The 12,941-nt window shown below is 36.8% G+C and overlaps 2 protein-coding genes across 3 annotated transcripts in view; both read left to right on the plus strand.

The window, feature by feature from the left end:
• LOC132132726 (microtubule-associated tumor suppressor candidate 2-like) overlaps positions 1 to 4,172 on the plus strand; it is a 68,250-nt gene extending 64,078 nt beyond the window's left edge. Inside the window, exons 8-15 of one of the 2 annotated variants that reach the window (XM_059545224.1) lie at positions 1,052 to 1,118; positions 1,218 to 1,432; positions 1,516 to 1,621; positions 1,716 to 1,789; positions 1,859 to 1,957; positions 2,043 to 2,162; positions 2,609 to 2,709; positions 3,516 to 4,172. In XM_059545224.1, the coding sequence (XP_059401207.1) occupies positions 1,052 to 1,118; positions 1,218 to 1,432; positions 1,516 to 1,621; positions 1,716 to 1,789; positions 1,859 to 1,957; positions 2,043 to 2,162; positions 2,609 to 2,709; positions 3,516 to 3,864 (1,131 nt within the window). In that variant the 3' untranslated portion in view covers positions 3,865 to 4,172. The remainder of the gene's footprint in view (positions 1 to 1,051; positions 1,119 to 1,217; positions 1,433 to 1,515; positions 1,622 to 1,715; positions 1,790 to 1,858; positions 1,958 to 2,042; positions 2,163 to 2,608; positions 2,710 to 3,515) is intronic. The other variant, XM_059545225.1, reaches the window with a different exon arrangement.
• A 3,925-nt stretch (positions 4,173 to 8,097) lies between these two features.
• On the plus strand, positions 8,098 to 12,925 carry LOC132132667 (solute carrier family 46 member 3). The gene is made up of 7 exons (XM_059545129.1): positions 8,098 to 8,275; positions 8,388 to 8,628; positions 9,360 to 10,013; positions 10,727 to 10,973; positions 11,068 to 11,151; positions 11,355 to 11,511; positions 12,704 to 12,925. Exons 2-7 carry the CDS (start codon positions 8,446 to 8,448, stop codon positions 12,801 to 12,803), a joined length of 1,425 nt encoding a protein of 474 aa, XP_059401112.1. The 5' UTR covers positions 8,098 to 8,275; positions 8,388 to 8,445; the 3' UTR covers positions 12,804 to 12,925.
• The last annotated feature ends 16 nt before the right edge of the window (positions 12,926 to 12,941 follow it).

Consider the following 12,941-nt stretch of genomic DNA (forward strand, 5'->3'; position numbering starts at 1 on the left):
TAAAGACATTTTTTAGAAGTGCAGTGCCCCCTGCTGTCCATTGGTGAATGACTGGCTTTAAGATTCATCTTGCAGATGCACAGTTGTTTCTGAAATGCCTCTTCAAACTAACTCAAGACAAATTTAAAGAGGTCAGTGTGGGGTCAGAAACACAACGGCTTAAAATATATATCCACATCTAAAACCTTCAGCCAACTTCTCCCACACCTGCCAACATGAAGCATTTTTAGTTTATATAGTGCATGTGTTATTTCTAAATGCTTTTCATACTCAGGTTGGTATACTATACATTTTCTGTACTGTCAAATGCACACAAGAGTGATAATGTTTCTGCAGAATTGCATCAGTTCTTTTTTTGTTATATTACATTTACAGGCATGTCTATGTGTTTAATACTGTTTGTCAGTTTCAAACATAACACTGTTTGGGTTTTTACATGTTAATGTTATTTAGGCCGTAAAAATAATACTAAATGCAGTATGCAGTACTACAGTATGTAGTCCACATTAGTCACTACAAAAGCAAGCAGCAATGAAAAAGTATAGTTTTTGTTTTGTGTGTAAGGGTACATTGGAACACTGTTTATAGTTGTGATTCTTTAATTATTAATTAGTAAAATCACAAAAACCATGAAGTAGTTGGGCATAATATATACATTTCTAAATGTTTTATTTGTTGTTTACCCTGATATTGTTGGGACCAAATGTCTCTACAAAAATGGTAAATCCTGAAATCACTTTCATTTCAGAAGCTAGATCAATAAACAGCAGATAAATAAACGTAATAGTAATTATAATGAATATTATACATATATACATACTGATAATAAATATGTATAAATAATGAAATAATTCAGAAATAAGTAATTCATAAATAATGCATTTTTTAAAATGCAATGCAAAAAAAATAAAAGTTGTGGTGTAATTAGGAAATACATATAGAATTCAATGGAAAATCCCCACCATGATAGAAAAGTTTATTTAAGTTATATTTAATTGTTATAAGTGGATATGAGTAAATGCATATTTCTATTTGTGTGTGTGTGTTTCAGAATGAAAGTGCTGAGGAGAAGGAGAGAGAGTTGACCCAAGAACTCAGTCGAATTCAGCATGAAGTGGGTGAGTTCAAAGAGGTTTAATTATATGTGTGCCCATAAACTACTAAGACAAAAGCAGGTTTTATCTAAATCCGTCTGCTCTGTTCCTCATATTGCCCAGCCATTAATGCAGCTCGCTGGGAGCATCTTCAGAAGGAGAAGAGAGAGCTGGATGAGTGTTTTGAGAGGGAGCTGAGAGAGTTACAGGTGCAGCAGGAGTCTGAACTCGCTACCTTAGAGGAGAACCTGAGATTACGGCACGCTTCAGACAGAGACCATCTCAGAGCGGAGCACCAGTCAGAGGTGGAGGAGCTGCACACACAGCACCAGGAACAGGTCAGAACGTCTGGCTGAGGATGGTGGGAAATACATTTAAGATGGCATGAATATGAATATTTAACTGTGTGTTTTGTGTTTAGATCGAAGAGTTGACTGCCAACCATGAGGCCGCCCTTGAAGACCTGAAGACCATGCACAACATCACTATGTCAACACTGCAGGAGGAGCATGCCAGGACCATGAGGGGTGAGGGTCCAGTTAGTAATACCACTACAAACCAGCTGACAGAATGTGGAGAAGAACTTAAATTCTGTATTCCATCTCATGTCATTTCCCTTAGACTTAAGGAAAGCCCATGAGCAGCAAAAGGCGAGTCTAGAAGAGGACTTTGAGAAACTGCGCCTCTCACTTCAGGTGATTTGTTTACTAAATCAAGCTACTCGTCCAAAGCGAATTCATTAGTAACAGGTACATTTCCTTTAGGACCAGGTGGACACTCTGACTTTCCAGAACCGGACTCTGAAAGACAAAGCCAAGCGTTTTGAAGAGGCCCTGAGCAAGAGCACTGACGAACAGATTGTGGTGTGTTTCTTTAAGACATTAATAAAGGGATGCTTGGATATAGGCACAATAACACTGAGAGTAAGTATTGTAAATGTATTTGCAGGATGCACTGGCCCCGTATCAGCATATTGAGGAGGACCTGAAGAGTCTGAAGGAGGTTCTGGAGATGAAGAACCAGCAAATTCATGACCAGGAGAAGAAGATCTGTCATCTGGAGAAAGTGGTAAGCTCCAAATGATTGGGTGTGCAGACTAAACACACTGTGCAGGAGAATTCTGCAGTTTAAAGTAAAGAAGAGGACAGAGTTCCCCCTCCACTTCACACCTTGAAGAGTGTTGTATATAGTGTATTGTATTGTATTTATTCTGTACTGTGTTTAGAAAGTCCATTTTGTTGTTTTGTTACAGTATATTATTTATGATTTGGATATTGAATCAGTTTCCACTTTAAAACCTTCTTTTTCCTTCCAGCTGTTTTGGATGTTATATTATTTATAATTTTGGAAATCCATTTTAGAGCTGCTTTTTACTACTTTTTCATTTCAGCTTTTATGATATTCTCAAATTGTTTTTTCATCACATAAAACACATTACAGTCCCCTCTTGTTCAAGGATGGGAAGTTTGTGTGAAAATTTAATGTCGAGCTTTGTGTTAACTTGATCCTTCGAGCAGGCCCAAAAGAACCTTTATCTGGAGGAGCGGGTCCAGGTGCTTCAGCAGCAGAACGAAGACCTGATGGCCCGCATTGACCGCCATCTTGTTGTGTCAAGGTATGAATTTGAATTAAAGTAGTAGTTCATTTAAAAATGTAAATTAGCTGTAAATTGATTGAAACCTCAGCAGTGGATCATCTACAGTGAATGGGTGCCGTCAGACTGAGAGTCTAAACAGCTGACAAACACATCACAATAATCCACAACTGATCCACATGACTCCAGTTAATCAGTTAACATCTTGTGAAGTGCAAAAACTAAGCATTTGTTAGAAACAAATCCATCATTAAAACATTTGAAATCCTAAAATATGACTCTATAATATGACTTCCTCCAGTGAAAAAGTAATCTGGCCTGAATCAGGAGAGATATATGCAAGCAAAGAAACAAGCAATATATGCAAGCAAAAACAGTTCTAAACAAATAAATCAGAGGATTTTGATGTGAGTGGACAACACAGTATGAACTTTGGAGGAAGTGTTATTATGTGTTCCTGTGGCTCAGTGGTAGAGCATTGTGTTAGCATCGCAAAAGGTTGTGGGTTCAATTCCCACTACTAGTACACATACTGGTGAAAAAAAAAACTATTTGCTTTCCATTTCACAACATGTTAGTTGATGGGCTGGAGTCTTGTGGATTATTGTGATGTTTTTATTAGTTGTTTGGACTCTCATTTTGACGGCACCCATTCACTGCAGAGGATCCATTGGTGAGAAAGTGGTGTAATATCAAATTTCTCCAAATCTGTTCTCTTGAACAAACAAACTCATTTACATCTTGGATGACCTGAGGGTGAGTGAAACAAGGTCCTGCATAGCCATAGACTTTTGACTAATCCTGATTGTTTCATCCTGTATTTATAGACAATTGTCTGAGGAGAACGTAAACCTTCAGGAGTATGTGGAGAAGGAGACAAACGAGAAGAAACGGCTGAGCCGCAACAATGAAGAGCTGCTCTGGCTTCTCCAGATGAGTCCCCATCTGTCGCCTTCCTCTTCTCCCATCCACAGAGCCTTCTTCCCCGGTCCTGATATCCCTCCATATCCTTACTCTCCAGGTCCAGGGACCCCCACACACACCTGTTCTCCTGGCCCCTGTACGCCGACTCACAAGGTGGCGTCTCCGGCCCCAGGGACACCCACCCTCAGAGGCTCACCAGCAGCACGCTCGTCCCCTGCACGGATCCCAAACGCCAACAATTCACCCAGATGAGCTGAGTCTCAGCTGCATCAGTCGCATTGCCCATTTTCTGTTACTGTCCCTTGTGACAGCAGCGCTTTTTTTTTTTGGGTGTGCAGGCCGCACATTGTTCTTTGAAAAACGTCAAGTTCTATATATGAAGATTTTGTCAATCCCAACTGCCAGAGCCTATGTCCCTTCCGTTTGTTGTCTTTGAGACATGGAAAAGTTTTTTGTCTCAGATGATCGGACTAAACACGTAAACACGTAGCATCAGAATGAAAAAGTTAATGATGCTAATGCTAATGCTAATGATGTGCTGCCAACAATGCTTGGTGTGCATGGAGTAACTCGTCTTTGACTCTTAAACATGCTGTTGGACTCCAACACTAATGTCTGTAGTTTCTTCTGAATTACATAAGAGAACTTTATACAACAAAAAGCACTTTAGGTTTCTGCCCTACCTTCTTCCTACAGATAAATGCACCAGCATTTTTTGTGATCTGGTTTATTTTTTTATATGCAAGATGTCTTCTGATTTTACAAATCTCCCAAGTTTTGATTCAGAATGTTTCAAATTAGTCAAGACATATATACATGAGCACTACGGTATTTATAGGATATCTATCTTATCCCCATGGGCAATTTATAAATATATATATATATATATATATATATATATATATATATATATACTGTATATATATACACACACACAGGGGCGCTGCAAAAGATCCCGGGCCCTATGCATAGGCAGTCCTAATGGGCCCCCTCCCCTTCAAAATATATATTCCAGACTTTTCAAGGGCCCTCTCTTCCTTTGGGGCCCTGGTAATCAGTACTGGTTTTACCCCCAGTCCGACGCCCCTGCACACACACACAGAAAGTTTGGAGTAATGTTTTAAAAAACATTTTTTATGCAGACCACTGTTTACTAAGAATAAACAATATAACAATACTATTATGATATATCTTTACAGTTTAAAAGAACTGTTTTCTATTTTAATATATTTTCAAATGTAACTTATTGCCATGATGTTAAAGCTGAATTTTTAGCGTCATTACTTCAGTTTTCAGTGTCACATGACCCTTCAGAAATCATTCTGATATGCTGATTTGGTGCTCAAAATCATTTGTTATTATTTTATTTTATTTGAGATTTTTTTTTTTTCATTTATTTATAACAAATCTAATTTATTCGACTATGGATGTCTTTTAAGTGATCAATTTAATGCATCATTGTTGAATAAAACAATTATTTTCTTAAAAAAATCAAATAAATCTACCCAAGCTTTTGAATAGCACAATCATAATAAAAAATATTTTAAAATGTTTAGATAATTTTATCTAAACAAAATCCTGTTTTTGAAAATGACTTTTTGCAGTGTAAAGGCATCTTCACATTGTCTTAAAAAAAAACTGCTCATGCACCAGTGGAAGGCACCCTTTCCTGAACCCTCCGAAAGACTAATCCAGCTAATATCAAAACCAGCTTTTACAAACAAGTGTTTCTTCATACACAGAGCAGTTTGCTTGCCCACATGACATGAAACCTTCACTGGCACAGATTCATTGTGCCGGATTTTACCGGTTGCTTGGTTAACAAGACAAAAGAAGTCTTCAGCATCAAGTCTGTTCTTCCTGTTCTTCGTTACTTACTGACAAAATTCATGCATGACATAAAACAGGGAAATCAAGCAAACGTATAGGTACCGACTACTGGAAATGTTGTTGTAAATTGTAGTTGTAATTTTTATTAGTACTTTGTAATTTAATGGACATTTTGCTACTTGTGCATGTGATGTAAGTCTTCCATTCTTAATGTGAATCCTAGGATTTTGACAACTTTAGGAAGTTGTCATGTTAGCATCGATACTCAGACTCCTGGGGATGATAGCTTCCGCCTCTAATGATTTTTTTTTTTTTTTTTAGTGTTTGAGGACAATATTTTACCCATAACTAATAGAACAGGACTGTCTTAATGAGCTCCACCTGTCAGAGGTGTGTTGTAGGTATGTTACAGATGTGTAAAGGTTTTACAGAGGTACAATATGGCAGTTAAATGTATGTTTGGATTTAATCTTTATTGTAATGCTGGTTAACTCTTGTATTACCTCTGTAGAGTGTAGCATAACCTAGAGAGAGATTTTTCTGTATGAGTGAACTAGAACAGAATGTAACTGTCTTTAATTGTTTTAGGGTAAAGTTCAGGGAAAATATTTTGCTCTGTCTTAAAGACAGTCTTCAATTTTTATTTATTTATTTATTTTTAAGAAAAATAACAACACATTCCTCTTTTAAAGTGGGTTTTGATATTTCAAAACAGAGGCCAAATCTTGGATTTGAATTTTTTTTTTTTTTTTTTTTTTTTTTTTACAATTGATACATCTTTCAATGGGCAACCTTTGACACTTTTGATACGAATGAGAATTTTTGTAAACTCTTTACTTATAATATTTTTTTTCTAAAGTATTATCAGTTGGTGCTTGTACAGGGTAGCATACACAGAAGTCCAATACTCTGCTATACAAGACAAGCAATCTACACACACACACACACACACACACAGCAAGTATGAATTTGTAGATGTTTTTATTCATTTGAGACACTGTTGTTTACTTTTTAAATGTTTTTAATTACTGTGAAATCTATGTTTTATTCTAATTCTAGTGCATTTTTTAATTATGTAGCTTTACATTCTAAATTAATTTAATTTGTTTCTGTCACTGTGATACAAATTATTTATTGTTGATCATTTTTTGCTACTCTGGCACAGATGCTAAGGGGTTTTCTGGATGTTTCCCGTCAAGCACATTACCAACCCATTTAAAATAATAATAATAATAATAATAATAATAATAATAAATGTAATAGCACCTTTTTTTAAATATATTTTTTTATCAAACAACAGCAAACCATTTTACATTAGTAACTTGTCTAAAATTCTGAATAGTTTTGATTCACTTACAACAATTACATAAATGTTTCAGGAATGTGCCTTCATTTATTGTGCAAAGTAGCAAAAATGAAAAGGTTATTATGTTATAGCCACCTAACAAACAGGTAATATGCTCCTAATATCTGGTTTGATAAAAGAAAATAAATAGATCTTTTTTTATACTTGTTTGCTTATTATGTTTTATTTAGTTTTTTCAGCAATTATTTTTTTAACTTGATTGGTTTTACTAGAACACATTTACTAAATTAATGTCTCAACAAAAAACCTCAGCAACCTCAGTCTGCACCTGCTATGATTTATTATAAAGTGCAAAATTGTTACTAATCTACATTTATATACAAAAAAGAGAAACTGTGTGTTTGTTTGTATATTTCAAATTCCTGTAAGAGCTCATTGTTTAGTTTTTTTCTCTATGCCCCTCAAGATGACCTTCACTATGACATTACTCCATATATTATAATGAATGAGAAAGACAACAGAATCACGTTCTGAGAAGCACTGGCTCTTTGTCCTGTGGACATCTAAACTACTGAATGTCAACTTGCCCCTGAAAACACAGACATGGTCAATGTAAGCTAGGAGTAATGGAGTCACTTATTGTACTGAATGAAATTTGTCCATCTGTCTATTTACTAGCATTTGACTTCTATTATGTCTTTTTTGACTGGATTTACATTTGCTTGTAAGGTATTTATTGTGTTGTAGTGCACAGTAATCGATGCATGTTTGTCTTGGCGGATCATTCCTTCCCTGTGAATGTTTTTAACTTGTAATGGTTCATACTGTAACTGTAGCATAGAGAATATAATAACAAGGAATGGAAAGAATTTATATATAACTCATTTGTATTCACTAGGGGGGCGGGGATGAATATTAAAATATTTTAAAAATGACATGCTTTTTTGCTTATTTGTGCATAATAATTAAGAAAAATGACCCTAAAACTATTATTAATATAATCACAACAGTTTGAGAACATTATTTAAGAGCAGGTAACTTTGGATGAACATTTAAATAACTTTACTGGAAGAAAGTTTTTTCAGAGGGAACCTTGCCAGAACGTTAGTCAAAGTTCTGAAGTCAATGTGTTTGAAGAACAGAATTCTTCTGTTATTTCAATTCACTTGCTGTGAATAAATGCCACTGGTTTGGTATTTTACCAAACACAGTGACATTCTAATTGGCCAAATGCATTTTGCACCTCTTGTACTTATTCCAACTCTCCTCCTCACTCGTTTCCACTTCTTCCCTCATTCTGCTACACGAACACTCTTACGTGTTCTGAGGGTGTGTGTTCCTTTGAGGATTTGTAGTCTTGACAAACAAACGCGAGGAGTGGAAGTCTCAGTCTTCCAGGCTCTGAAGTCCCAAATGGATAATCAGATCGGATAAACAGATCTTTCTTTTCACCGTGCCCTGTGACTTTTTGAGTGGATTTGAAGAAAGAAAAAAATATGGAACGATTTCTCTTATCATAACTTGCAGGTAAGAATCACCAAGTCCATCTATAGCTGTAACCAAGAGACTTTCATTATATATTCATAATACATGATCAGTTTCCTTTCTTACTGTTTATTTTTGGTTTCCATTGGTTTAGTGGTTGTTTTCTCAAGCATCTCTACCGGTTTTTTTGCCGGTGTAGAGCAGGAAGTGGGATGGGCCGTGTGCTTCTGATCGAGCCGGCAGTTGGCCTGTATGCGTTTGCCATGTTTATGATCTACCCTCTGCTGCAGCAGTATGTGTACCGTAGGCTGTGGTTTGAGCTGAGTGGCACGACCTACCCTGCTGAGAGTCTGTCTCACTGCTCAAACAACCACAGCTATGTCACCATTCACCAGGTCAGAGCCTTTAGCTGCTTCAGTCATGGCCACCTCTGACTCAAAATCTTCTTCTGTTTCTATGTGAAGCCATTTATCACATGTGTTTTGTAGATCTGTGTGATGGTGTGTGACAGTTAAATAACACAACAAATTAGCCACCTTTAACTTTGAATCTATAACTTTAAAAGGTATAAAAATGAAGAAGAATTGGATTGTTTCTGATGAATAATAAACTACAGTATTTGGTAATTGTTTTCTGTTTTGATGAAGACAGCTGTTAAGGACAGTAATTCTTTGTTTTTGTTTTGTTTTGTTTTTTAATTACAAATTGATTTAATATGTACCAATTGAGCTTCTTATTGAACTTCCAATTGAGTTCCTAGAAAATACACTGTAAATTACTGATTTACTAAACAAGATAAATACTACTAAAATAACATTTTAAAAAAATGCCAGCAAATGAAACAGCTCAGAGAAAGACATATTAAAAAGGTGAAATAGATTGAGGATGAGGCTAAACTGTTTGCTTTGTTAGCTAAAGTTTACATTGATGATGTTCATATTTCAATAAAAGAGTTCTGCAGAACCGGTTATATTTGCTTTAGTTGAGCTCATGTTTTGTACTTGTTTCTGTTTGTAGTCCTTGTGTGTGTCAGAAAATTCCTTTTCATTTCACAAGCTGCCTGTCATTTGATATATTTGAATTAGCAGTGTCTTATTTCATGTTCTCTTTCACTCTCCTCTCTCAGGCAGTGCAGAAGGAGACGTCAATTTTTCTCTTCAAGAGTGAACTGTGCTTTCTCATTCCCAGCCTCATTTCCGCGTTGCTCCTGGTCTCATACAGTGATTACTGCGGGCGTAAAGTTGCCATCGTTCCTCCTCTGGTGGGCGACACTCTGTTCGCCCTCTGCTATGTTTTGGTCAGTAGATTCTCCTTCAGTCTCAATTACCTGTTAGCTTCCTCCTTCCTCTCGGGCCTGATGGGCGGCCCCACCACTCTGATCGGTGGATGTTTCGCCTATGTGGCCGACCTCTGCGGAGAAGATCTAGAAGGACAGAAGACTGTCCGAATGGCTCGGCTGGACATGATTTTAGGGGTTTTGACTGGCTTAGCTTCTCTGTGCACTGGATTCTACATCAAAGCTGCCGGCTTCACCTGGCCCTTCCTCACCGCGGCCTTTCTGCATCTGATAAACCTCTTCTATGTGCTGGTGGTGTTGAAGGAGTCCCTGGTTCTTCCAAATCCCAGTTTGTCTTCATCTTGGGCTTCTGAAGCCCCTCGACTGAGCCAGTCTCAAGCACTTACTGTACGCCTGCAGGGCGTCTACCTGCTATTTGCGGCCTCGAAGCGGAGAAGGAACATTGTGCTGTTGCTCATGCTGGCTGCTTTCGCCTTTTTCAGGGTGATTATGATCATTCTGGCATCAGAAGTCACAGTGAAGTGCTTCTAGTGGCACCAAACCAAAAAAAAAGAAAAAAAAAAGTCGAAGTGACATTCAGCCAAGTATGGTGACCCATACTCAGAATTCATGCTCTGCATTTAACCCATCCAAAGTACACACACATGCACAGCAGTGAGCATCATTTATGCTGCGGCGCCCAGGGAGCAGTTGGGGGTTCGATGCTTTGCTCAAGGCACCTTAGTCGTGTTATTGCCAGCCCAAGATTCAAACCCACAACCCTAGGGTTAGGAGTCAAACTCTCTAACCACTAGGCCACGACTTCCCACAAATTTAAGAAATAATGGATGCTTCCAAACAAGTTATATTGACAATATTGAAAATATTTCTACTTCAATTAAGCGCTACTCTTATGAATTTTCTGTTCTTTAAACAATGCTAGAAAAAAAATGCATCATGGTTTCCACAAAAAAAAGAACAAAAAATATTTAGCAGTATAGTTTTCAATATTGATAAGAAATGTTTTACAAACATAAAATATATAAATATAAATATATATATATATATATATACATAGACATATAGACATATATATATATATATATATATATATATATATATATATAAAATTAAGTTTGAATTCAAAGTTGAAGAATTGTGATTAAACCTATTTAAGATGATGATGATGATAATTATCATTACTGTGTCTCTCACAGGTAGCCCTGCAGGGTGGCATGTCCATCTTCATCTTGTATGAGCTGAACACTCCTCTGTGTTGGAGTGAGGTGTTTGTGGGTTATGGCTCGGCTCTCTCCACTGCCATCTATCTGGTGAGTTTCGCCGGTGTGACGCTGCTGTCCCGCTATCTGCCTGACGCCTACATCATCCTACTGGGGCTGATGTCTGTGGCAGCCGGCCTCATCATGGCAGCGTTTGCGAAGTCTACTCTGCTCATGTTCCTGGGTAAGACTGAGTTTGGCCATTTATGGAGTTTCTAACGGGTGGCTGGATGGTCTATTTCCAGGTGGAACAATTGTGTATGTTTTATTCATTGCAGTGAGGTTGCCTTTGCTGCTATCCATCATGCCAACTCCTGTCTTACGATCCATGATGTCCAAAATAGTATCTGGATCTGAGCAAGGTAAAAATCACAGTAAAATAGAATAGAATAAAATAGAATAGAATAGAAAAACTTTAATTTAAATTGTATTTGTTACAGTTTTTTGTTCATTCCCAGCAAGCAAATCCAGGCGTTCCCAAAAAATAGAACATTCCCAATTCACTTGAACTCTGAATTATTGATGACTGTACGGTTGTTCCTTGTGGCTGTGTGTTTGTGTACAGGTGCCATGTTTGCATGTGTAGCCTTTGTGGAGATGCTGAGTGTTGGTGTTGCATTTACAATGTTCAGCAGCATCTATGCAGCTACACTGTCCTGGTTCTCTGGATTTAGTTTCCTGCTGGCTGCAGGCCTAACTCTCATACCAGCCACCCTGATCTGGTAAGTAGGCCACCCCTAGGTCTATATTCCTAAACTGCATCCATTTTACTTGTGAAAAACATCTGGTTTTATTAAAGAAAAAGTTTAGGCAAAATCATAAATTCTGTGATTCAGTCATGTCATTCCAATTTAAAATGCCGTTGTTTTTGTCTGTAGAACATAAATGTCAAAATCTGAATAATTAATGAATAATTAAAACATACTATAGCTCCTGCCACACAATGGCAATTCACTTAAACTGTACAAAAAGTGTTGTTGTCCATTTAAAAGAATCAGTTTCCTTTACTTCAGCACTATTTTTCATTCAAGTCGCCAATAGCATTCGAGTAAGGACTGTGAAGGAGCATTTCATTGGTTGACCAAGCATATTATTAATAACACACACACACACACACACACACACACACACACACACACACACACACACACACACACACACACACACACACACACACACACACACACACAAAACAAAAAACAATTTTTATCCCCACCCTCCTTGAATTAGTAAAAGTAAGGGATTACTCTCAGTTTTTCTGCAATTTAATCACGAATGTGATGTAATTACATCAAATAGTGTATGGACTATAGAACAATTCTGTATAGAACAATATAACATCTAATGTTGAAATGTATGTTTTTAATATTACTGTCTCAATTTTGATTAATTTGATCAGTTCAATAATAACTTATTTAATTATATATATATATTTTTTTTTGTTGTTGAAAGAATTAAAAGAGCAGTTTCATATCTATCCCTGTATTGTTCAGCTGGTCGAGGTTAAGAAAGTATTTAGTAATTAGTAATGCAACCACTGATCTATAATATAGATCAGTGAATGCAACACATTTTAGAGAGAGTAGCCCTTATTAGTACAGTAATCTAATTACACTGTTGAAAATTAGTAATTACTCTTTTAGAGTAATTTAATCAACTCTATTCCCTGAACAAATCAGTGAACGCTTCTTAATACTTTTGGTAATTTTGTTCAAAAGATTCTAGTCACTGGGATGAATCTAGTTACTTGCAAAAAAGTAGTCCACATGACCTGTGCACTATATATCAAGCTTTCTGTAGTAGTAACTGAATGCAAATCAAATGTACATTTTTAAGTGTTAATAATTCAATGTTGCTATTATTATGTTTGTTATTTAAAATTTTGTAACACATCGACACATACTTCCCCCTTAGTGTTATTCTTTGTCTCCGTCTGGATGTGTATGAGGAATCCATCATACTGACAGAAGAGATGATGGAGAACCACCCAGGAATCTTAGAACTACCACCATAACATGGATGGACAGACACTGGGAGCTGATTTCCTCTAACTCTTTGGCACAATAGTGTCCTCTAGTGGAACCTTAGAAAACACTTGTGTGAACAGAGGAGAGGTGAAAAATCTGGAACCATGAACTTTGATGAGTGTAGA

The sequence above is a fragment of the Carassius carassius genome, chromosome 49, assembly GCF_963082965.1.
Source record: "Carassius carassius chromosome 49, fCarCar2.1, whole genome shotgun sequence".
In the NCBI taxonomy this organism is placed as follows: Eukaryota; Metazoa; Chordata; class Actinopteri; order Cypriniformes; family Cyprinidae; genus Carassius; species Carassius carassius.